General features: G+C 35.2%; 1 protein-coding gene across 1 annotated transcript in view; it reads left to right on the top strand.

Annotated features, from left to right (window-relative positions):
• The first annotated feature begins 934 nt into the window (after positions 1–934).
• The window catches only part of LOC128576585 (disintegrin and metalloproteinase domain-containing protein 5-like), a 222,359-nt gene continuing 196,124 nt past the window's right edge, over positions 935–27,169 (top strand). Inside the window, exons 1-7 of the mRNA XM_053578830.1 lie at positions 935–989; positions 1,794–1,873; positions 18,890–18,945; positions 21,134–21,212; positions 21,483–21,559; positions 22,401–22,578; positions 23,412–23,477. Of these exons, the coding sequence (XP_053434805.1) occupies positions 935–989; positions 1,794–1,873; positions 18,890–18,945; positions 21,134–21,212; positions 21,483–21,559; positions 22,401–22,578; positions 23,412–23,477 (591 nt within the window). The remainder of the gene's footprint in view (positions 990–1,793; positions 1,874–18,889; positions 18,946–21,133; positions 21,213–21,482; positions 21,560–22,400; positions 22,579–23,411; positions 23,478–27,169) is intronic.

The raw sequence follows: 27,169 nt of genomic DNA, 5'->3' as shown, positions 1-27,169 counted from the left end.
TGGCTCTTTTTAAAGATTATTTATTATTGTTCTTCAGCTAATGATGTCCTTTAATTTTGCATAAAAGACAAATGATTTCAAAGCAAATTTATAAATATGCTTTCATCATTTCTTACTGGAAAATTATACTTAATGTGGGGATGTTTCTGTATGGTAGAACACTTAATATGATGTGGACTAGGACTTGCAAAGGAAAGAGTACCCATGAACTCCAAGAAATCAAACTATTTCTGCTTTTAATCAAGGCAGAATTTTAAAAGGACCAATTAAATAAATAAAGGCTAGAGGCTGCAGCATTACAGCATATTGCTAAAGCATAGCAAATAATAACTTGGGATATTAGAAAAGATTTGTTGGAAGTCTGCATTTCAATAGAGATAGTATGAGGTATTTTAGATTCAATATCTGGGCTGTAATGGTGTAGCCAACCACTAAATTTAGAAAGTCACAGCATTTGCAGTATTTTTTGCAAATATGCCCTTTGCCTGAATCCAGATCAACTGTTTGGATGATATAGAAAGAAATGGGAAGAAACTTGTTTGCTATCAGTAACCTGAGTGCATTTATAGTTGCTTCTTTTTCTCACTCTAATTAATTCAAAGAGCGATGGCCCAAGTAAAAGATATAAGCAAAATCTCACCAGGCACCATCCTGACCTGAGAGGTGAAAATTCAGCAGCCTTTCCAACATTATGTTGATCCTGTGTCAATTCTGATAGGCTTCTCTTGAGCACTTAGCTGCCTGACAGGAGTACATTAACTACTTGAACCCATCCTTTCCCCACTCTGATTTTCCTTATCTCTTACTGTCTTCCCCATTCGTTACCTCTCTATACCACATCTCGTGCTCTCCGTTGCTCTGCGCGAGCTGCACCTTTACTAGCCTCAACGCCTCAACCGCTGTTACTCAGGCTGGGCTCTAAGACAGCAAAGCCATGTTCCTTCTTCTGGTGCTTTTCACTGAACTTGGCCGGCTGTACGCAGGCCGCGGTAAGACCAGAGACTTGCTTCGTCTTCCACTGGAAGCTTCTGAGGGGTATTGTTCAGTCAGGGGGTTGTACTTTCTGGCCCAGATTTTATCCTGGAGAGCTACTGGTTCTCCCCACCCACTTTTTCCTGGCCATTTGCTTCAAGGTCTGGGGCTAAATAAGTGGAGAGGCAGCCTGAGGCAGGGCAGAAAATCTTTTCATGTCTCTGGATTGGTTTCCTTATCTGTAAAATGAACACAAACGAAATACTTGGATTTTTTCCACATACAAAATTCTTCTACTGTAGGAATAATTGTATCACCATATAGAAGCTATTAATCATCTCCCAATTTGGCAAATACTATCTTCTACCTGCTCCACTGAAAATTGCACATCAACTTGTCATCTAACATTCCATGTTCTTTCCTACAAATGATCTCACTTTATTGGTTTTTATGTGTTTTTCTCATTTCCATGCCTCTTTATAACACTGTAAGCTGATATTCAGTGTTAACTTATTTAAGCAGTTGAAGTGTCCTTTAAACTCTGTGTGTGTGAAGAGGAGGGAGGGAGGGAGAGAGAGAGAGAGAGAGAGAGAGAGAGAGAGATGGAGAGATAGATACAGGGAGAGAGAGAAGGTGAGAATGAGGCAAAAACTTGAGATCTTGATAAGCAGTCAGAAATTTGTAGATTAGAAAGACTGAAAAAGGATGAGAGGTGTAGAATATTTTTAAAATGACTGCTAATGTAGAGAGCCAATGCAGAATTAGAAGTGAATAATGTAAGATCATAGGATCAAAATAATGTTGCTTGTTTTTACTTTTAGATTTTCATGAAACTTTTCTGCAGACTACAGTTCCTGAGAAGATTTCATCATTGGACACAAAAAGAGATTCAGAAAATAATGTAATTGGCATATCTTTTTTTATCTTAGATTTTGTTTAGTTGCCTTTAATCTCAGTACTCAGGACCAAAAGTGCTGAACATGGTGGCAGGAACACACTTCTTGAAGGAAGAGCTGAGAGCTCAGAACAGGTTCACAGCAGGCAGAGTTTTCATGGGAATGAAGGTGTTGAAATTCTGTGTGTTTCTGTTGATCATGAAGGATTTTAGGGTTAGGCTCCTTTAGGGCCAATTGTTTTTCTTTTATTTTCTTCCATTTAATTTTTTTCTTTTCCTTCCTTTTTAAAAATTTCAGATTAATATGAAAGTAACGATTAGGTTACAGTGTGTGTTTCTTAGGTAAGGTCCCTGTTGTAGTTGCATCCCACTTCCAGGAGGTGTGCCATATACCCTTACATTGTGCAGGGACAAATTTTAAGGACAGGATTTTCCAAATTCAAATTCTGAGGGGTAGGCAATAACTAGGATTTCCCCAAGACCAGGGTTAGGGTCAGACAAGTGAGGTGAATCATGTTAGTACAGGGTCAGATTTTTTCTTTCTGAAAATTTTTTTCATAATGATTTTTTTGGGGGGGTCCATTCATTTTGATTTTAAAAAATACTGTGTTAAACTATGTATCTTGATTCCTGAATTTCCTGATACCCTAGTCCCTAGCTCCAGCGATTCCCCCAGCTATTTGCCTTGGAATTTCATTAAGTCAGTGAGCATCTGCATGGTGATGATCCTCAGTTTATCTGGGAATTAGTGCATTGATTTTACAGTCAGAATTGGATATTAGTGGCTGTTCCTTCTCCAGTAATTCCCTTAGAAAAATATACTTTTCACATGGCTCCTTCTAACACAGGATAATCTAATGCTAGTCAAAATTATAAGTCTGCAAATTTATTTCCCTATAGTGGTTATAAAAGCTTTTCTCCTTGTTTGACATAAGAAAACATTGTTCATTAAGGTTTTCCTTACCCCATTTGCTCTTTTGTCACCTTTTTTCCTATAGTAGGTGGGTTTTATTTTACCACATGTATACCCTGCAACTATGAACATCCAGCCCTGATAGCTTCCTAAGTGAATTACTATTTAGGGTGTGTTGGATGAGCTGTACTTCACCTTCCTTTTCTAATTCATTTCATCTTTATTTAATTCCTTTTTCCTGAGATTAATAAAACAAACCCTCCCTCTTCATTATTTATGGGCAGATAATCTTTTTGATTTGTCCCACTTGTCCAATCTCTAGGATTTTTAAAAAGGCAATTAATGTGGAAATTTTATGTTTCTTTTAACTATCAATTTAAAAAGTTACCTTTTAATATTTTTTAACAACTGAAAGTTATTGTTAATGTGGGATGTGATTATGTGTGAATATATTTGGTATAATATGAAGTAAGACAAGCAAAAGAAAGAGTGCCTAAGGACTTATAAATCTCTAAGATTTAGAAAATACAAATACAGAACACTCAGTTAAATGTAATTTATTTCTAATTGCCTATACATGTGTATATAAAAGTAAAATAAAAATATTCTTCTTAGTAAAATATCTCAGAAATGGCAAAAATATCCTATGTACTCAGTATTACTGTGAAACCAATTTATAACCACTCACACTTGCATATGAAAAATGAAACACAACTTTAGCCTAGGATGAAGGAGGGAAGGGGAGGGAGAGGGAAGAGAAGGGGGTGGGAGGGGTAGCAGGGGGTAGTAGGGGGACCACACCTAAGGAGCACATTGCAAGTACAAGTTGGATCTATCATGTGTAGAACAAAAATGTCCTAATGCTATAATTGGGTAAATGAGGTGAAAGCTATGTTGATTAGTATGATGTAAGCACTCCAATTTCTACAAATAATCAATACATTGAAAATGGCATGAATATATTTATGATCTATGTACAAAAGACTTAATAATAAAATTAAAAATTATTGCAAGGCTATGCTTATGCTTAAATTATCTGTTGCTCATCTGAAATAAATTTTAAGCATCTAAATTAGGTGCTTCTCTCTTCAATTGTATTGTCCTAATACATGTTCAATGTATGTTCCTGACTTTGAGGAACATTGCATTAGAAACATTGTTCTTAATTAGAAAATTAGGAACATTGTATTTTCCTGATGATTTGACTTTCCTGTTTTGCAGAATTTGCTTATAAAACTTTTTGCTGTTACACTCTATGTTCCATTTAGATTGTACAATAATTTCTACAGTGGTCCCATCCAGTGCGCTGCTTTTTTTATTGAACATTTCTTAGTGACAAAACATACTGGACATTAGTATTGTGAGATGGTATGTGGAACAGGTACTGACATAAAGTAAATAACACTCTTGGGGGCTGGATACAACTATAAGAGGGTCCTTATTTAACAAAAGCAATCAATGTAACCTGGTTCTATGTACCCTCAATGAATACCCAACAACAACAAAGGTAAACAACTCTGAGGATTACTCCCCTTAAATTACTTTTCCTTTCCGCAGAATTATGTTGCACACTTAACTTTTATAAAAGCATTGTTATAAATTTATATTACTTTATTTCCAACACTACACATGATTATTCCACATTTTCCCATGCTGGAAAAGTATTTAGTGACATGCAGACAAAACAACTGAATTCTTTAAAGTATTAAATTTATTTAAAACAGTCATAGCAAGTGCCATATGCATATTCACTTGAAGTTGGGATTTTTCTTTTCATGGGTAATATTGTTCCCTTTAAAAACACACTTGACACTCAAAGAGATACATTTCTTTAGCCAATTTCTTTTTTCAACACTTTAATGTTTTTAATAGACTTTATTTTTTTATTTTTTGCAGTTTTTGGCCGGGGCTGGGTTTGAACCCGCCACCTCCGGCATATGAGGCTGGCGCCCTACTCCTTTGGGCCACAGGCGCCGCCCTTAATAGACTTTATTTTTAAGGGTAGTTTTAAGTTTAAGGCAAAACTGAGCAGAAGGTAAAGATATTTCTCATATTCTTAACCCTCCAAACATGTTCAGCCACCCTGTCAACATCCCCCATCAGAGGGGTCATTTGTTACAACTGATAAAACTATATTGACATCTCATTATTACCCACAGTCCAAGGGTTCACTTTTGTCGTACGTTATATGAGTTTTATGTATAAGGATGTATACCCACTATTGTAGCACTATATGGGGTAGTTTCATTCCCTCCACAAAACCTCTCTGCTCTGTTCATTCATTCTTCCCTTCCCAGAGCCCTGTAGCAACCACTGATCTTTTTACTGTCTTCATTATTTTGCATTTTCCAGATTATTGTATGGTTGGAATCATAGTATGTAGATTTTCCATATTGGCTTCTATCCCTTGGTAATATACATATAAGTTTCCTTATATGTCTATTCATGGCTTGATAGTTAATTTTTCTTCAGTGCTGAATAATGTTCCATTGTTTGGATTTATCACTGTTTATCCATTCGCATTTTGAAGGATATCTTTGTTGCTTCTACATTTGGGCAATTATGAATCAAAGTGCTATAAACAGCCATGTGCAGGATTTTATGTGGACATATTTTCATCATCTGTGTAAATATCAGGGAGGAGATTGCTGGGTCATATGTAAGAGTATGTTTAGTTATCTAAGAAGCTACCAAACTGTCTTCCAAAGTGGCTGTACCATTTTGCATTCATGCTTATTTTCTCATTCAGCAATGAATGAGAGATTTTATTGTTCTACATTCTTGTCAGCATTTCGTGTAAGTCAGTATTCTGGATTTTAACCATTTCCTATAGGTGTTAAGTGTATTTCATTGTTATTTAAATTTTTGTTTCACTGATGATCTGATGAGGAACATCTTTTTTTCATATGCTTAGTTGACATTTGTATATTTTTTTTGGTGAAGGTATCAAAATCTTTAGCCCATTTTTACATTAAATTTGTTGTTTTCTTATTGTTGAGTTTGTTTTCCTTTTACTAAGTCATATACTCATAAATCATGAATACATTTATGCATTTGTGGGGTACAATGTGTTTTTTTTTTACAATTTGGAGTGCTTCCATCAAACTAATTAATATATCTTTCGCCTCATTTGCTTAATTATTATGTTCAGATATTTATGTTCTACACTTGATAGATTTGACTTATATCCTTGCAATATGTTCCATAGGTGTGGTTGCACCATTTACCTTTCCTCCCCCAACCCCTCCCATCCCACTCCACTTCTTTTTTTTTTTTTTTTATTAAATCATAGCTGTGTACATTGATATGATCATGGGGCATCATTCACTAGCTTCACAGACTGTTTGATACACTTTCATCACACTGGTTAAAATAACCTTCCTGGCATTCTCTCAGTTACTGTGCCAAGACACTTACATTCCACATTTACCAAGTTTCACATATACCCTTGTAAGATGCACTGCTGGTGTAATCCCACCAATCCCCTTCCCTCTACCTACCTTCCTCCTCCCTCCCCTCCCTTTCCCCCTTCCCCCTATTCTTAGGTTGTAACTGGGTTATAGCTTTCATGTGAAAACCCTAAATTAGTTTCATAGTAGGGCCGAGTACATTGGGTACTTTTTCTTCCATTCTTGAGATACTTTACTAAGAAGAATATGTTCCAGCTCCATCCATGTAAACATGAAAGAGGTAAAGTCTCCATGTTTCTTTAAGGCTGCATAATATTCCATGGTGTACATATACCACAATTTATTAATCCATTCGTGGATCGATGGGCACTTGGGCTACTTCCATGACTTAGCAATTATGAATAGGGCTGCAATAAACATTCTGGTACAAATATCTTTGTTATGATGTGATTTTTGGTCTTCTGGGTGTATGCCCAGTAGAGGGATTACAGGATTGAATGGCAGATCTATTTTTAGATCTCTAAGTGTTCTCCATATCTCTTTCCAAAAGGAATGTATTAATTTGCATTCCCACCAGCGGTGCAAAAGTGTTCCCTTTTCTCCACATCCGCGCCAACATCTCTGGTCTTGGGATTTTGTGATATAGGCTAGTCTCATTGGAGTTAGATGATATCTCAAAGTAGTTTTGATTTGCATTTCTCTGATGATTAAAGATGATGAGCATTTTTCATATGTCTGAAGGCCACGCGCCTGTCTTTGCCCAGCCTGCGATGGGATCCCTTGTTCTTTTCTTGCTAATGCATTTGAGTTCTCTGTGGATTCTGGTTATTAAACCTTTGTCTTCTCCCATTCTGAGGGCTGTTTGCTTGCTTTACTTACTGTGTTCTTGGCTGTGCAGACGCTTTTCAGTTTGATCAAGTCCCAGTAGTGTATTTTTGAAGCTGCTTCAATTGCCTGGGGGGTCCTCCTCATAAAATACTCGCCCAGACCGATTTCTTCAAGGGTTTTCCCTGCGCTCTCCTCTAGTCCATCCCCCTCCACTTCTCTCCTTATCCTGTGCTATATGTTTTAAGAGTTCTTTGTATATTTTGGATCATGATACTTTATTGGATATGTCTTTTGCAATGTTTTCTTAAATCTGTGGCTTATCTTCTTATTAACTTGAGAATATCTTTTGCAGAGCAGAAAATTGTAGTTTTGTAAGCCCAGATTATCTGTTCTTTCTTCCATAAATAGTGCCTTTGGTCTTATGTTTAAAAAGTCATTAACAAACACAATCTAGATTTTCTTTCATGTTATTGTCAAAGAGTTTTATAATTTTGCATTTTACATTTAGGTATGTGACCCATTTTGAGTTACTTTTGTGAAGAATATAAGGTTTGTGCCTAGAGGAACATTTTTTGCATGTACATATCCAGTTCTAGCAACATTTATTGTGTTTGTGTCTGTGTCAAAGATTAATCGACTATATCTATGTGTATTTATTTCTGGGCTCTTTATTCTGTGTCATTGATGTATTTGTTTTATGTTTTTTTATTGCTTGGGATTCATTGTGGGGTACAAAGAATTAAGTTACACTGATTGCATTTGTTAGGTCAAATCCCTCTTATAATTGTGTTCTGCCTACAAGAGGTGTGCCATACAGTGTGACCCTCCACCCCATCCTTCCTCCCCATTCCCTGCTCCCTCATTCCCCTCCCCCCCACCATATATTAGATCATCTACTGTATTCATATTAAAATTGAGTACATTGAATTCTTGCTAAATACCATATTCTTTTGATTATTGTTGATTAATAGTAAGTCTTACATTTGGGTAGTGTCATTCATTCAGCATTTTCCTTCTACTTGCATATTGTTTTGGCTATTCTGGGTCTTCTGCCTGTTAGTATGATGTTTAGAATCAATTTGTACCCACAAAGTATCTTGTTGGTATTTTTATTGGAATGGCACTGATCTATATATGAAGGTGGGATGAACTTATATTTTGACCATACTTACTCTCCCTAACCTTAAGAATGGAATATATATTTTAATTTTTCTTGATTTTTTTGTATTATAGTTTTATACTTTTCCTCATACGTATTTTGTTAGATTTATACCTAAGTATTTCACTTTTAGAGGTGAGAATATGATTCTACCTACTTATTGTTGGTATATAGCAAAGTGGTTGACTTTTGTGTTTTAAACTTGTATTCTGCAAGCTTGATATAATTGATTATTTGTACCAGGAGGCTATTTTAATGATTCTTCCATATTTTCTTCATGTAATCTGTAAAAAAGGACAATTTTATTTCTTTGCTCCTAATCTTTATCAATTTTATTTACTTTTCTTGTTTTATTACATTAACCAGGGCTTTCTTTCTTTTTTTTTTTAAATAATTCAACAAACATTTATTTATTCTTCATTATGGGATTTATGTATGTAAGAGAACAAAATTATTATTTTGATGATCACTAACATTTTATAACGTTTTTCACTTTTCTTTTTTATTTTTATTTTTATTTTTTTTTTTATTAAATCATAACTGTATACAATGATATGATTATGGGGCATCATACACTCACTTCATAAACCATTTGACACATTTTTATCACAGTGGTTAACATAGCCTTTCCGGCGTTATCTCAGTTACTGTGCCAAAACATTTACATTCTACATTTACCAAGTTTCGCAAATACCCCTGTAATATGCACCAGGGCTTTCAATGTGAAACTGAAAAGTTGTGGAGTTAGAGGACATACTTGCCTTGTTATTTGCTTAGTGGTGAAGCCTAAAGTTTCTTAATATTAAGCATGTTAGCTGGGAAGACTTATCTCCAAATATGTTCAGGTTCTGAGGTACTGAAGGTTAGTATTTTACCTTGTGATTTTTTTTTTTTTATGGGGGGTAGAGATCACAATTCTTCTAATATAAGTTGGATGCTGTATCTGAATAGTCATAGAGGCTTTGGATAATATTGTGTCTTCTGAAAGTTTTTTCTTCTGTTGGACGTTTTTTGTTAATTTTATTTCAGTTTTCTTTTTGCTGTTTTAACTTTACAAGATACATGTATTTTAATTTTATTGGTGCTTTCATATTTCCCTTTAATTTTCAACTTCTTTGTTTAATAACAAGGGCTTTTTAGGGGGCACAATTTTATTTATTTATTTATATATTTTCTTCATTTATTATCTTTTTTCTTTATTAAATAATAACTATGTACATTGATGCATTGCTGGGGTACAATGTACTGATTTGATATACAATGAGAAATGCTTACATTGAACTGATTAACACAACCATCACCTTGCTCATTTGTTGTGGTAAGAAATTTATACTCTATTCTTAATAGTTTTGAAATTACCATTGCATTATGCACATTAGGTGAGGTCGTACCAAATGCCCTCTCTCCTCCCAGCCTTCCCCTCCCATCCCTTCACCCTCCTCTTTCCTCCTTCTTTATGGACTATAGGTATGTTTTACCATTCAAATGAAAGTGTAGGTGGTTATATAATGACTTAATAGTAGTATTGAGTACATTAGATACTTTTTTCCCATTCTTGAGATATTTTACTAAGAAGAATATGTTCTAGCTCCATCCAGGTAAACATAAAAGATGAAAAGTCTTCATCATTTTTATGGCTGCATAGTATTCCATGGTATACATATACCACAATTTTTTATGGGTCTGATGGGCACTTGGGCTGTTTCTATGACTTGGCAATTATGAATTGGGCTGAAATAAGCATTCTGGTGAAAATGTCTTTGTTGTAAAATGATTTTTGATCCTCTGGGTATATACCCATACAGGAATTGCAGGATTGAACAGCAGGTCCACATTTAGTTCCTTTAGTATTCTCCAAACTTCTTTCCAGAAAGACCGTATTAGCTTGCATTCCCTCCAGCAGTGTAGGAGTGTTCTCTTCCCTCCACGTCCACTCCAACCTCTGTAGTTTTGGGATTTTGTGATGTGGGCTAATCTTACTGGAGTTAGATGATATCTCAAAGTGGTTTTGATTTGCATTTCTCTGATGATTAAAATTGGTGAGCATTTTTTCATGTAGTCCATATGCCTGTCTTCCTCTGCGATGTTTCTGTTCAAGTCTCTTGCCCACATAAAAATGTGGCTATTTGTTCTTTCTTTTCTTATTGATTAGTTCAATTTCTCTGTGGATTATAGTTATTAAACCTTTGTGAGAAACATAACCTGTAAAGATCTTCTCCCATTCTGAAGGCTGTCTGTTTGCTTTACTTACTGTGATCTTGGGCTGTGCAGAAGCTTTTTAGCTTGATCAGATCCAGTAATATGTTTTTGGTGTTGCTTCCAAAGTGGCAAGTAGTGATGATCTTTACTTCTGGCCACCTTATATAGGAGCAGTCAGTCATGTACACACTATTAATCTATGACCCTACATTTCTCCACCACCTTAATTGTAATATTAATTTATTTTTACCATGGCGTCTACTAGTCTACTGATTAACTGATTATATATTTCTTAATTATAACAAAAGACATACATCAGTTGTTTTGCCCAAAACTGATAAATCATAAGGCCACTTCGAAGATGTGGTATAATTACTCTTAAGATCCCTGAAACCCATTGGTAACATAGGACACAGTAACTTATTACCTTGTTTACCCATAGTTTGGAGGCTGTTCAGCTTTTCAGATCCATATTTTACATTCATCACACACTGAGCTGTGTCACTGGGGGTGGAGATTCTTTGCCCCGAAAATCCCCAGGCTTTACAGCCACAATGTTGTGTCACTGACTGTGGAATTTTACCCCCAGAATTCATGCTTAACAATTCTGTTTACCAGGGTAGCTAGGCCTGCAATGAAACTTATGGTCAGCAGGAAATGAAACTATTTTTTCCTTAGGCATCCAGGGCACAGAGCATATAGACTTTTAGTCTTTAGGGAATGACCAGTTTTTACTCTCCATTTGACTGCCTCTTTGAGCATTTGAGAATGTCTTCCATTTCAGAGATTCTTTCTTTTGCTTTCTTGACTCCATGACTGAGGCATTCACTGTATTTTGGAGCTCCATGAATAATTTTTTCATTTCCTTGAGCTCTGCTATTTCATTTCTAATATGTCCTTCTTGGTGATTTTGTCTTTGACTTCATTAATTTCTTAAGATAACTTTTGCATAACTGTTTATATTTCTATTTCCATCTTTTCCTCCATTCTGTTAATCTTATTTGCTATTAGTTTTCTGAGTTCTGTTCCTGACATTCTAGCCGTTTGTTTATGAAGTGCATCTTGTGAGGTATCTCCCTTGTTATTTCTTGGAGGAGTTGATGTACTCTGATGTTGCCAGAGTTCTTCCACTGTTTCCACCCCATTTATTGTTTCCATAGTTTTGTGAGTAAGCTGGTAGGGTGAGATTTGATTGGGGGCTCCAAATTACCTTGTCTCAGAGTTTATATGATGAAGAGAACTCTTGGGGTGAGGTCAAATGAAGAGAGAGGAGCAGGCAGGGAAAACAGGGAGAATAGAAAGAAAGTAAAAATGAAACAAAAAGAAGAAAAGAAAAAAATAGAAGAAAGAATAACAGAAGAAAGAAAAAAAACTTGGAGAACAGGAGAGAAGGAGGTAAGGAAGAGAATCTGAGAGTGGTGGAAGAAATGATATTGATTAGAGTGGTGCAAAGGCCATGCTTGTAACTCAAGGGTTTTGAGGGGGCAGGAGCGGGAGGGTTCCTTGAAATCAGGCAATGCTTCCCAGCCTGAGAGGAGCCATTCTCTTCCTCTGCCAAAACTAGGAAGGGAAGGAAAAGAGAAACAACAGAAAACACTAAGGAAAAATTAAGTAAAAGTAAAAACCAAATAGAAGAATTCTGCAACATGGTCTCACCAATATTGTCTCTCTAGGGCCGGAGGTAGAAATGTCTCTTAGCTCCCTTGAGCCAGATCTCTGCTGTAGCCTACTTGCTGTGCAGAAGTGTTCCCTTTTCTCCACATCAATGCCAGCATCTGTAGTTTTGGGATTTTGTGATGTGGGCTACTCTTACTGGAGTTAGATGGTATCTCAGAGTGGTTTTGATTTGCCTTTCTCTGATGATTAATGATGATGAGCATTTTTTCATGTGTCTATAAATCATGTGCCTGTCTTCTTCAGAGAAGCTTCTATTCAGGTCTCTTGTCCATAGAGAAATGAGATCACTTGTTCTTTTCATATTAATAAGTTTGAGTTCTCTGTGGATTCTAGTTATCAGATCTTTGTCAGAAACGTAACCTGCAAATATCCTCTCCCATTCTGAAGGCTGTCTACTTGCTTTACTTAGTGTGTTCTTGACAGTGCAGAAGATTTTTAGTTTGATCAGATCCCACTAGTGTATTTTTGGTATTGCTTCATTTGCACTGCGGGTCCTCCTTATAAAGTATTCTCCCAGGCCAATTTCTTCAAGTGTTTCTCATGCACTCTCTCCAAGAATCTTTATGGTTTCATATCTTAGGTATAAGTCTTTTATCCAGTGAGAGACAATTTTTTTTTAGAGGTGAAAGGTGTTTCAGTCTTCTACAAGTCACCAGCCAATTCACCAAGCACCATTTGTTAAATAGGGAGTCTTTCCCCCACTATGTTTTTGATAGCCTTATTGAAGATCAAATGATCGTAAGTGTCCATATCCATCTGTTGGTTCTCAATTCTGTTCCACACATCTACCTCTCTATTTTTGTTTTGATCACTATAGATATATGGTACAGTCTAAAGTCTGGTAGTGTGATTCCACTTCATTTGTTTTCATTTCTGAGTAATGTCTTGGATAGTCAAGGTTTATTCTGTTTCCATATAAAGTGAAGTATTAGTTTTTCCAGATCTTTAAAGTATGACAGAGGTGCTTTAATGGGTATTGCATTAAATCTGTAGATTGCTTTGGGTAGTATGGATTCCCAGCCATAAGCATGGTATGGTTTTTCCATTTGTTAACATCTTCTGTTATTTCTTTTCTCAGAGTTTCATAGTTCTCTCTATAGAGATCTTTCACATCCTTAGTTAGATACATTCCCAGATATTTCATCTTCTCTGGCACTATTGTAAAGGGAATAGAGTCCTTGATTGTTTTTTCCCCTTGACTACTGTTGGTATATATAAAGGCTACCAGTTTGTGAGTGTTAATTTTGTATCTTGAGACGTTGCTGTGTTCTTTGATAACTTCTAGGAGTTTTGTCGTTGAGTCCCTGGGGTCTTCCAGATATATAATCATAGCGTCTGCAAAGAGTGATACTTTGATCTCCTCTGGTCCTATTTGGATCCCCTTGGTTGCCTTATCTTGCCTGATTGCAGTGGCTAAGACTTCCATTACAATGTTAAAAAGCAATGGAGACAGTGGGCATCCATGCCTGGTTCCTAATCTGAGTGGAAATGATTTCAATTTTACTCCATTCAATACGATATTGGTGTGGGTTTGCTGTAGATGGCCTCTATCAGTTTAAGAAATGTTCCTTCTATACCAAATTTTTAAAGCGTTCTGATCAAGAATGGATGCTGGATATTATCAAAAGCTTTTCTTGCATCAATTGAGAGAATCATATGGTATTTTCAAAAAAATTCTTTATGTTATGTATTATATTCATGGATTTACGTATATTGAACCATCCTTGGGACCCTGGAATTAAACCCACCTGGTCGTGATGTATAATTTGTTTGATGTGTTGTTGGATTCTGTTTGCAAGGATTTTATTGAATATTTTTGCATCAATATTCATTAGTCTATAATTTTCTTTTTTTGTTGGTTTGGGAATCAGGTTGCTTTTTGCTTCATAGAATGTGTTGGGAAGAATTTCTTCTTTTTCTATGTTTTGGAAAAGGTTAAGTAATATAAGTACTAGTTACTCTTTGTAGGTTTGGTAGAAGTCTGATGTGAAGACATCTGCTCCTGGACTTTTCTTTTTGGGGAGATTTCTAATAGTTTATGCTATTTCAGAGCTTGTTATAGGCTTGTTTAACATTTCCACTTCTTTCTGGATAAGTCTAGGAAGGTGGAGTGTTTCCAGGTATTGATCTATTTCCTTCAGATTTTCATACTGCTGAGAATAGAGTTTTATGTAATATTCATTAAGGATTTGTTGAATTTCTGAGGAGTCTGTAGTTATTAGGCCTTTATCATTTCTGATTGATGAAATTAGGGCTTTTACTCTTCTGCTTCTGGTTAGGTTAGCCAATGGTTTAACTATTTTGTTGACCTTTTAAAAAAATCAAGTTTTTGATTGATCTGTTGTATGATTCTTTTGTTTTCAAATTCATTTAGTTCTGCCCTAATTTTAGTTATTTATTTTCTTCTACTGGGTTTAGGGTTGGAATGGCCTTTTTTTCCCAGTTGCTTGAGATGTCCCACTAAGTTTTTGACTTTCTCTCTTTCTGTTCTTTTGAGGAAGGCTTGCAACACTATAAATTTCCCTCTCAGTACTGTCTTGTGGTATCCCAGAGGTTCTGGTAATTCATGTCTACATTGTCGTTTTCTTCCAAAAATTTGGTAATTTCCTTCTTAATCACATCTATGACCCAGCTATCATTCAGCATGAGGTTATTTAGTTTGCATGTTTTTGTATGAATATGCAGATTTCTGTTGTTACTGAGTTCAACTTTTATTCCATGATGATCTGAGAAAATAGAAAGAATGATTTCTATTCTTTAACATTTGCTGAAGTTAGACTTGTGACCTAAGATGTGATCAGTTTTAGAGGATGTTCCATGGGCCGATGAGAAGAATGTGTATTCAGTTTTGTTAGGATGAAATGTTCTGTATATGTCTATTAAATCCAATTGCTGAATGGTTAAGTTTAAGTCTAAAATTTCTTTGCTTAGCTTCTTATTGGAAGATCTATCCAACACTTCCAAAGGGGTGTTAAAATCTCTGACTATTATGGTGCTAGAAGAAATTACATTGCTCATGTCTGTTAGAGTCTGTCTTATAAATTGAGGAGCATTCTGGTTGGGTGCATAAATATTAATAATTGATTTCTCATCATGTTGAGTGTTGCCCTTAACAAATATGAAGTGATCATACTTATCTTTCCTTATTTTTTTTTTTGGTTTAAAGCCTATTGTATCTGTGAATAAAATTGCAACACCTGCACTTTTTTGATTTCCATTTGCCTGAATTATGGTTGACCATCCCTTCACCCTGAGTCTATGTTTATCTTTTAAGGTAAGGTGAGATTTTTGAATTCAGCTTATGTCTGGCCTGAATTTTTGTATCCAGTCAGCCAACCTGTGCCTCTTAAGTGGACAATTTAATCCATTCACATTAATTGAGAGTACTGATAAGCCAGATAGTGTTTTGGGTATCGAATTTTTCGAAAGTCCAGTGGACATTTTTAATCCTTTTGTCACTGTGGAAGTTGAAAGTTGATCAAAAGTTTCTGAGTGAGTTTACTTTGGTGATAGAGAATTGTGCTGATCATTATGGAGGATAGGTCTGAGAATATCCTGGAGAGCTGGCTTAGTTATGGCAAATTTCTTCAACCTGTGCATGTCATTAAAGTATTTAATTTCTCCATCATAAATGAAACTCAGTTTAGGTGGATACAGGATCCTCAGTTGAAAGTTATTTGTTTAAGGATATTAAAGGTCAATGACCACCCTCTTCTAACTTGAAAGGTTTCAGCAGAGAGATCTTTAGTCATTCTAATATTCTTCCCCTTGTAGGTTATGGTTTTCTTACATCTGGCTGCTTGCAGAATTTTCTTCTTCAGATTAACTTTGGTGAAGCTAATTGTAATGTGTCTATGAGATTTCTTTCCTTTTTTTTATTAAATCATAGCTGTGTACATCAATATGATCATGGGGCACCGTACACTTGGTTCATAGACCATTTGACACATTTACATTAGTTGACATAGCCCTCCTGGCATTTTCTGGGTTGAGCCATACTGGTATTCTGAAACTGTCTGCTATCTGAATTTCAGAATCTCTTGGAAATTCTCTTTGACTATTTAATGAAGAAGATCATCTTTATCCTTCAAACCAAGCTTGTCACCTTTAGGTATTCCTATACTATAAGGTGAATGTTAATTTTGTTTGAATTATCCCAGAGCTCTCTGAGAGACTGATCTGTTTTTTCTCTCTACTTCTTTTCCTCTTTGAGCATTTAGGAGTATTCAAAAGCTTTGTCTTCAATGTCAGAGGTCCTTTCATGTGCCTGCTCCTTTCTGTGTCTGAGGGATTCTACTGTATTTCTTAGATCTTTGAGGGCTGCAAGTTCTTGCCTCAATATAAAAATCTTTGGTTATTTTGTCTTTGAATTAATTGAATTCCTGAGATGTCTTTTCAATTATTCCTTGAAATTCTAATCCCATTTTTACCTCCATTCTGTTGATCTTATTTGCTATCCAAATTCTGAACTCAATTTCTGACATCTCAGCCATTTGTTTATGAATGGGATCTTGTGCTGTGTGTGCCATATTGTTCCTTGGGGGAGTTGATTTACTCTGATTATTCATTTTGCCAGAGTTTTTTTTTGCTGATTCTGCCTCATGATTGCTTTTACTGGATGGCTAGATGGGCAGATAAGGTGAAATTAGATTGGGATCTCCTGGAGTTGTGGTCAACCAGCCCCTTTTCAAGGATCTGGGACTTATGACTGCAGCTTTTTCCCCTACAGCTTTGTACAGGACCCATACATAATTACAGTCTGAGGCTGAGGAAACCTGCTTGGTGTGGTGGGGTTAGGTGGCTCTGTCTTGTATTCAACTGGTCCTTGTCTGATCCTAGTGGATCAGTGACTCTGATTTGAAGTCTTAGCTGTGGAGAAATACAAGCAACTAAGACACCTCACCCCCATGGACAACAACTGGGAGAGGAAAATCAACCCTACCCATTACCACACAATCAGGGTACCACCCAAGAGGGTCCTTCGGTGAGTTGGCCTGGTTAGGAGTTCCAAATAAGTTGACCCAGTCAGTATGAACTCTCAAGTAGGAGGGTTCAAAAGTCTCCCACAAGTGGATGGCAGAGGTCTATTGGCTGCTCAAATTTGGCTTGCTCTGATGCTCTGTTGAGTGAGAAAGGCCCACCCAGTAGCAGAGTTGGACCAGGGGGCTGTGTCTCTTTCTCCACTTTGCTCCTCTTTCATGCCCAGTCACTGGTGACCCAAAGGTTTGAGATCCTGCTCCCTCCAATAAGCAGATGTGCTGGGGCTTTGTGTCTGTCAGAGTTAAAGGAAGGTCAATGCCCCCTTGGCCTGGGTACTACGTTCTGCTATCAGCTGGCTGTGGGAGCTGAGGCCTGCCTGCTTTGGGTACTCAACAGCCACTGGGGAGTATTCACCTGAACTCAATCTAATCCTGGGGATAACAAGTCAGCTTCATTTGCCCTGGGGGTCATCCTCATAAATTATTCTCCCAAGCCAATTTCTTCTAGTGTTTCCCCTGCACTCTCTCCAAGAATTTTTAGTTTCATGTCCCCTCCCCTTCACCACATATGTGTGTGTTTTTCTTTCATGTGGGTATATATTGTTATATATATATAGTTTGTATATTGGTTTCATATTAGTATTAAGTACATTGGATACTTGCTTTTTATTATTTTGATACTTTTACTAAGAAGAATGTGTTTCAACTCTATCTGCATAAACGTAAAAGATGAAAAGTCTCCATTTTTGCTTATGGCTTGATAGTACCCTATTGTATACACATAACACAATTTTTTAATCCATTCCTGAGTTGATAGGCAGTTGAGTTGCTTCTGTGTCTTGGCAATTGAGAATTGAGCAGCAGTAAACTTCCTAGTGCAAATGTCCTTATGGTGAAATGATTTTTTTTTTTAATGTCTGGGTAGATAGCTAGTAATGGGATTTGGGATCAAATGGAAGGTCATCTTTTAGTTCTTTAAGTTCTCCATACTTCTTTCCATAGATGTTGCATTAGTTGGCATCCCCATGAGCAGTGAAAATGTGTTGGCTTCTCTCCACACCCATAGCAGCATCTACAGATTTGGGATTTTGTGATGTGGGCTGTTCTCAGTAGGATTAGGTGATATCTCAGGGTGGTTTTGATTTGTATTTCTCTGATAATTAGAGATGATAAGAATTTTTCATGTGTTTTTGGCCATTTGTCATCTTTATAGAAGTTTCTGTTATAAGTTAAATGGGGTTGTTTGCTCTTTTTTTGGTTGATTAATTTGAGTTCTCTGTAAATTCTAGTTATCAGCCCTTTGTCAAATTCATGGCATGTGAATCTTCTTCCATTCTGAAGGCTGTCTGTTAGCTTTAATTGTTGAACCATTTGCTGTGCAGAAGCTTTTCAGCTTGATAATATACCATTTATTTCTTTTTGGTGTTGCTATAACTGGCAATGGAACTTTTTATATTTCTGGAGGTGTATTACATTTCTTGTAGTTATATCTTTTGGGAGTCTCTTCTAATGAGCAGTGAAATTTGTTTTCCAAGAGGGCTGGTCATCTCAAGTGAGGTGAACATCCTTGTTGGTGGGGTCTGTTTGAGACAAATTTAGCAGTTATCAGGCAATATTCTTCCTTAGAAATGTGAGTGAAGGTGAATAGCAGATTTATGAGTGCTTTACCACCTAGTTATCAATTTAGAATTCTGAAGTTTCAAGGTCCACAAAGAAAGGAAAGCCAACATAATGATTACATATTATTATTATTAATTTGGCAATGTGTGTATTTTAAAACATAATTTAGAGAAAACATTATTAGCATGTATTATTCACAAGTATTATTGTTCAAATTTTTGTATACTTTTCTTACAGGTTGCTTACATTATTACAATAAAGGGAAGACCATATTTTATCCATCTCAAAAAGCAGTAAGTAGTTATTTTGTATTTTCAAATTTTAATTCCTTGGTTTCTTGATTTTTAAAAGTAGTTATAAATAGAATTATTTCAATTCAAATGTATTGGTACTTACTGTATACTGGTATGAGATAAAGTATAGGTATGCAAAAGAAAAACGTGATGTATAGGTAAAGGATTTGTAAAATAGGAAAATGAATTTAGACAGATCAATACAGATGCATTTGTAAAATAGGAAGATGCATTGAGACAGATTAATACTATATTATTAATATTATAGTATTTTAATAAATGTGCAAATAGTATTCTTTGGAAGTCAGGGAAGAATTTTAGGGAAGAGGAAATAGATGACTTGTGTCTTTAAGGATATAGTTAGTTATATAAAGAAGAGCAGTAGAGCAAGGGGAAATTCTGTTCAGAGAGGAAATTGTGTGTCAAACAATTTAGGTGTGAGAATGTAGCTTCTGTGATGTGCAAAATGTCCATGTGGATTGCTAAAAGACATACATATTTTATGAAGGATAGAGGTAAAATATTCTGGAAAGGTAGGCAGAACCAAGATGGCGTATCTATAATGTCGTGGTAAGAATATTTGGAACCAAAAAGAATGTTAAGAATGTACTTACATAATCACATTGAGTCTTACAGGCTATTTTTGAGGCAAAAGTAGAGGTAGAGTGACCAATTTATGTTGAGGTGTCTGATGATCATTGTTTGAACAATGACATCAATCTTAACACTAGAAAAAATTTCAGTAGAACTCAAGACATGTTTGGCAGATTGGGAAATAATGAAGACTCTCAGATATAATTGTTGTTCAATAAAATGGATAAATTCCAAGGTAGTTAACTGAGGGATATGAACATGGAGATATATGCCTGAGGAAGAGGTGAGTTTAGGTCTCAGTGCCTGTAAGTTATCAAGTGGGATTTTCCCCTAATAGATGAATGGAGGAATTTAAAACTCTAATGATACTCACAGGGACTATAGGGATATAAATTTGGTAATGGGGGTATAGATTATAGGTAAGCAATAGCTTGACTGTAAGTTTTCTTTAAAAAATGAGCACTCATACATGGGATGCTTATAAGTAATTAGTGGCTAAAAATTGAACCCTGAGAAAGAGCAATATTTCTGGAATGGTGATAACAGAAAGAATATGGAAGATCAAGCTGAAGGGGTAAGGGAGGTAGGAAAAGAAGCAGAGGAATGAAATGTGATATAAATAAAGTGATTGGACTGAGAAATTACAATTTTCAAATAGAAATTATAAGTCAAATTCAGAAATGATTTTTGAAATATCTTATGAATTTGACATTCATAAGCTTTACAGCTTTACTAGAGAAATTTCAGGGTGAATAAGAATTGAGAAAGTGGAGGAAATATGTGTAGGTAACACTTTGAATAAAATCTGTTGAGAGTTGAAAAAATAAAGGGAATAGTAATGGTAGGACACAGGGTCAAGGGAAAGTTATTTAGGATGTTAGTCACTTGACAATGACCTCTCAAATAGCATTAGGAGAAAAATCCAATAGTTTGAAATTATAGGAGAGAAGAAAGAATGCCTCCTCAGCATACAGCACAGGATGTCCATGACACCACCAATATAAAGGTTTGCTCTAAATAAAGGAAGTGATCCTCTGGAAATAAAGATAAGGAGCATAGATGGTAACAGGTAAACTGAGAGTGGGGTAAAAGGATGTTAGGTGTGAGTGGTGTCAAGTTTTCAATAGCAACTTAGGGGAATAAAAGAAACTTTTAATCAAGGTAATTGAGAAGAAGTTGCCACTTAGCTAAGCTTAGTGAATATGAATTTGTAGTAAGTCCATGCAGATATTTTTTCCTAACCTTACATTTTAATTCTGAGACTATAGTATGAAATCTGAAAGCAGTAATTGATAAAGAGAAAGATTTAAAAGTTCTGTGATAGAAATTGGGAGCTATGTTATTTCACTTTGCTATCTCTAGCAATTTGAGTAGTTCACAACCCCATATTTTGGTATTGCATTTTACTCTAATTAAAATGCCTCCCATAGTACCTAATTCATATCATGTAAGTGATGGAAATGTTTGGATAATAGGATATACAATAAGATTTATACGCTTTAAATTACTTAGTAAAAATAAAATTTGTATAAGAACAGATTTTTTAACTTTTTCTATTTTCATAACTTGAGATGTTTGTGTGATTTTTACCTAGATCATTTTTATCTCCAACTTCTGTTGTTTATTCTTATGACAAGAATGACATTCAACATACTAAGTCCTTATTAGTTGAGGTAAGACATATTATTTTTATTTGTCAATTTATTATTCTAAATGTGTTTTAAAAGACAAATATTCTGTAATTACTAGAATATGATTTTACACATGTGCTGAAATTGAATAACCTTGACTGGTGCTTATTTCCACCTGGAATAATTTCATTAAATAATTGTCAATCATATTAAATTACAAAGGTAGCTAAAATAATAAATATAAATGATAAATCTTGGGTGTTCATTTAAAAATATTATCCATTTGTTTTCCTTTGTGTATTATGTTTTCAGATGGATTGCAATTACAATGGATATGTTGCGGGTTTTCCAAATTCTCTTGTGACACTCAACATTTGTTCAGGACTCAGGTTGTAGACTATTTAAAGATATTCAACTTGCCAATATTATGTCCTGCTGTTCTGTGAATTAATTCTCCATATTTCTTTTCTAATTCTGTCATCACCTTTGTTACTTTAATTCCCTAAGGTCTGACCCAGAACTACTAGTAATTGCCCTGGCAGTGTGTGTTTCTGATGGGTGGCTACTTGTTGATACTGACAAAATCTGCTGCTTGAATATATGAGCAATCTTTAGTGTAGAGGGAGTTGATTGGCCTATTTGTATTTCTCAAATTTTCTCAAATTCTGTTTTTGTCCAATTTCTTAATTTCCTAGAATGAGTCACTCTTATAGAATACCTGAAACTACATGCAGTGATTTTTTGGCAGGTAGTACCTTCAATTTAGCCCATACAGACAAGTGATTTAGGATACTAAGTGCCAGAGGAGAGTTAAGTGTATTAAGCAGAAGGAATCTAAGACCTAGGAAAAGAGTGCCTATAGATTCTACAGTGTGGCTTAGGAACTCTATACAATAGGAAGGAGTTTTAACATGTTTAAACACAGATCCATGCTAGTAATATTTTTTCTTTAAGATAATTTTTAAAAAAGATTTGTACAATAAAGCAATCTATATCCTGTTGTACAATTGTCTAATTAAAGAAAAAATCCAGAATATCAGGCAATATGTATCCTGTGATAAAGTGGTCTAGTTCTGGGATAAAATACCTCAAAGAACAAAGAGATAAAGTAGAAAAACTCAGGTGACTTTAAATCTTAAAAAAAATCCTGGGAAATTTTTCTCATTATAATATTAGATTATAGTTTTGGTAGAATCATTTGAGATTAATTTTGGTTATTTTAACATTCAGGGGAACAGTGCAGTTTAAAAACATCTCATATGGAATTGAACCACTGGAAGCTGTATCAGGATTTGTGCACATGATTTATGAAGAAAAAAGTGATAACACTAATGTCCCTCTGTTAGGAGACAATAGCACTTCTGCCTGGTTTAATGGTTTTCCATATCAAGTCAGAAAAAGTTCAGAAGTAAGTGTTGCATTTTAACTTAAAAAATATTTTTATGGTCAAGTTCGATTTGGTGATTTGCAAATCTTAAAATTATTTTACTATTTCATAAAGGCCATGACTGACTTTTAAAATGACTAGAGCATTAATTTATGCCATTAGATGAGAGTTTAGCAAAAACTTAATTTTATTACTAGGGAGATGTGAATAAAGGACCAAAAGAAACTAAAACATTTATTGTCACAAGTGAGCAATTACATAATTGATGGGAAATATTCCTTTTACTTAGATAATTTAGGTAAAAAATTCAGTAATCTAGATTTCTCAGTTAAGGTTTTGTTTCAAGAGAGTTAGAAAATGGATAATATCAGTGGCTTACATAAGGGACATTTAAAACAAAGAGACGAATTTTTCTTCTATGAAGACCTATAAACTGCCATAAATAGCACACTTGGATCTAGTGAACTGCCATTATTGTAAACTTTATTAGTATTTTCCTAAACTATTTTCCATAATTAAGTTTATAATTGGTAGCAGAAAATTAGCCCACAGGAAAGATTAATATGAAAATTATCACATGGCAAAGAAAAGCAAAGTTTGTTATAATTTAAATTTTCTAGTTTTAATTACTATAAGAAATAAAAGATATCTGGGTTCCTATATATTTTGGGAAATTTAATTTACTAACCAGAACTGTTTTAGAATTTCAATATTCTGAATAGTAACTAAATTTTGTGTTTGAAAACAACCTTATTTTTTAGCCAGTAGCAACACATCTTTCAATTTATCTCTAAATATAATTTCAGTACAAGATGCTTTTTAATAAATTCCTTAGAACTCATGTTGTTTTTCAGAGAAGTGAATTTACCAAGTTATTCCCTCGATATCTTAAAATGCATATTATGGTGGATAAAAATCTGGTAGGTCCTATTTTGAATATTTTTATTTTAAAATTATTTAAGATTTGTGTTTAGATATCATGGTGTGATGAATATGTTCAACTATTTTGTTTTGCATTTGAAATTAGTACTTTCTACAGTTTATGAATAAATCTGGTTTGTATTGATTTATTTGGTATGTATGATATAGCCACTTTTGTAAAGTGAAGCATCTCAATTTCTTAAAGTTTTTTGACTGTTTTTCTCTTTTCGAAAGAACTACATTATCAGTGAATGGATAGATTACAACACACCCTTGACCTCCACATATAATAATAATATTTAACTCCCTCAGCCTAATTGGAATGGTAGCATAGAAAACAAATATACCACTTCTTTCAGTAAAGGGAGGAAACAAATTATCACCCATTTTCTTATTAGTTATAGGTAAATGAAACAAAAAGGAAAAGAAATGAATAAAATCCTCATATTGAGAATTCACGGCTATTTTTTTGATCTAAAGTGGACTTTGGGGGCCAGACGTAATAACTCTTCTGTAATCCCAGCACTTTGGGAGGCTGAGGTGGCTGGATTGCTTGAGCTGTGAAGTTTGAGACCCAGCCTGAGCAAAAGTGAGACTCTGTCTCTACTAAAAATAGAAAAACACCCACAGTAGGCTGCTGTAGTCCCAGCTACTGGGTTGGTTGAGGCAAGGGATAGCTTGAGCCGGAGAATTTGAGGTTGCTATGAGCTAAGACGATGTCACGACACTCTACCCAGAGCAACAGAGTGAGATGCTGTCACAAAAAAAAAAAAAAGGACCTTGCCTTTGAATATACATATTATATTTTATATGTGGTTAGTATTCTAATCTGTAAGGCAACATTTGTCCCACTTTGCTAAGAACTGAGGACTCCTGATGGAAATAAATATTACTTATCTCTGGGGGAATGCAAATTCAAGCAGGGTAACTCAAGTTTCCTGCAAATTAATGTTAGCCATACACATATGAGCTCACAATCCATAGGAAATAAGACACCATGAACAATGGTTAGCAAAACAAAAAATAGTATTTTTGGATTTATTTATTTATTATTATTTTCATTTCATGTTAATGTGAGTGTACAGTATTTGCATTTCTTTTTTTATTTTTTAATTAATTTATTTTTATTGTTAAATAGTAGCTGTGTACATTAGTGCAATCAAGAGGTACAATGTGCGGGTTTCATATAGAATCTGAAATATTCTCATAAAACTGTTCAACGTAGCCTTCATGGCATTTTCTTAGTTACTGTATGTAGGCATTTGTATTTTGCATTTAGTAAGTTTAGCCTGTACCCATTCTAAGATGCACCATAGATGAGGCCCCACCCATTACTCTCCCTCCACCAATACCCCCCCCTTCCCTTTCCTTGGCCCTTTCCCCATAGTTTTGTGCTATAGTTGGGTTATAGCCTTCATGTGAAAGGTATAATTTAGCTTCATGGTAGAGCTGAGTACATTGTGTACTTTTTCTTCCATTCCTGAGATACTTTGCTAAGAAGAATGTGTTCCAGCTCCACCCCATGTAAACATGAAAGAGGTAAAGTCTCCATCTTTCTTTAAGGCTGCATAATATTCCATGGTATACATGTACCACAATTTGCTAGACCATTTGTGGGTCAATGGACACTTGGGCTTCTTCCATGACTTAGCAATTGTGAATTGGGCTGCAATAAACATTCTGGTACAAATATCTTTGTTATATTGTGACTTTTGGTCTTCTGGGTATAAACCTAGTAAAGGAATTATAGGATTGAGGGCAGGTCTATTTTTAGGTCTCTAAGCATTCTCCAAACGTCCTTCCAGAAGGAACATATTAGTGTGCATTCCCAGCAGCAGTGTAGAAGTGTGCCCTTTTCTCCACATCCACGCCAACATCTCTGGTTTTGGGATTTTGTTATGTGGGCTAGTCTTACTGGGGTTAGGTGATATCTCAAAGTAGTTTTGATTTGCATTTCTCTGGTGATTAAGGATGGTGAGTTTTTTTTCATGTGTTTGTAGATTGTGCATCTGTCTTTAGAGAAGTAGAGAAGTTTCTCTTCAAGCCCCTTGCCCACCCTGAGATGGGGTCATGTGTTCTTTTCTTGCTAATGCGTTTGAGTTCTCTGTGGATTCTGGTTATTAGAACTTTATCGGAGGTATAACCTGCAAATCTTTTGTCCCATTCTGAGGGCTGTCTGCTATTTTACTAACAATGTTCTTGGCTGTGCAGAAGCTTTTTAGTTTTATCAGGTCCCAGTAGTGTATTTTTGATACTGCTTCAATTGCCTGGGGAGTCCTCCTCATAAAATATTCACCCAGGCCGATTCCTTCAAGAGTTTTCCCTGCACTTTCTTCAAGTATTTTTATAGTTCCATGTCTTAAGTTTAAATCTTTTATTCAGTGAGAGTCTATCTTAGTTAATGGTGAAAGGTGTGGGTCCAGTTTCAGTCTTCTACAGGTTGCCAGCCAGTTCACCCAGCACCATTTGTTAAATAGGGAATCTTTTCCCCACTGAATGTTTTTAACTGGCTTGTCAAAGATCAAATAATAGTAAGTAGCTGGATTCATCTCTTGGTTCTCTATTCTGTTACAGACATCTACTTCTCTGCTTTTGTGCCAATACCATGCTGTTTTGATCACTATCGATTTATAGTACAGTCTCAGGTCTGGTAGCGTGATTCGTCCTGCTTTGTTTTTATTGCTGAGTAATGTTTTGGCTATTTGAGGTTTTTTCTGATTCCATATAAAATGAAGTATTATTTTTTCAAGACTTTAAAATATGACAATGGAGCTTTAATACGAATTTCATTAAAATTATATATTGCTTTGGATAGTATGGACATTTTAACAATGTTGATTCTTCCCAGCCATGAGCATGGTATGTTTTTCCATTTGTTAACATCTTCAGCTATTTCTTTTCTTAAAGTTTCATAGTTCTCTTTGTAGATATCTTTCACATCCTTTGTTTGGTATACTCCCAAATATTTCATCTTCTTTGGAACTATTGTGAAAGAAATAGAGTCCTTGACTGTTTTTTCAGCTTGGTTATTGTTGGTGTATATAAAGGCTACAGATTTATGGGTGTTGATTTTGTAGTCTGAGACATTGCTGTATTTCTTGATCACTTCTAAAAATTTTGTAGTAGAATCCCTGGTGTTTTCCAGGTATACAATCATATCATCTGCGAAGAGTGAAAGTTTGATCTCTTCTGACCCTATGTGGATACCCTTGATCGCCTTTTCTTCCCTAATTGCAATGGCTAAAACTTCCATTACAATGTTAAAGAGCAATGGAGACAATGGGCAACCTTGCCTGGTTCCTGATCTAAGTGGAAATGAATTCAATTTAACTCCATTCAATACGATATTATTTGTGGGTTTGCTGTAGATGGCCTCTATTAGTGTAAGAAATGTCCCTTCTATACCAGTTTTCTTAAGTGTTCTGATCATGAAGGGATGCTGGATATTATCAAAAGGTTTTTCTGCATCAATTGAAAGAATCATATGGTCCTTATTTTTTAGTTTGTTTATGTGCTGAATTACATTTATAGATTTACGTATATTGAACCAGCCTTGAGACTCTGGGATAAATCCCACTTGGTCGTGGTGTATAATTTTTTTGATGTGTTGTTGGATTCTGTTTGTTAAGATCTTATTGAGTATTTTAGCATCAATATTCTTAGTGATATTGGTCTAGAATTTTCTTTTCAT

This window comes from Nycticebus coucang, chromosome 24 (genome assembly GCF_027406575.1).
Source record: "Nycticebus coucang isolate mNycCou1 chromosome 24, mNycCou1.pri, whole genome shotgun sequence".
Taxonomy (NCBI): domain Eukaryota; kingdom Metazoa; phylum Chordata; class Mammalia; order Primates; family Lorisidae; genus Nycticebus; species Nycticebus coucang.
This window is presented reverse-complemented; position numbering and strand designations above follow the sequence as displayed.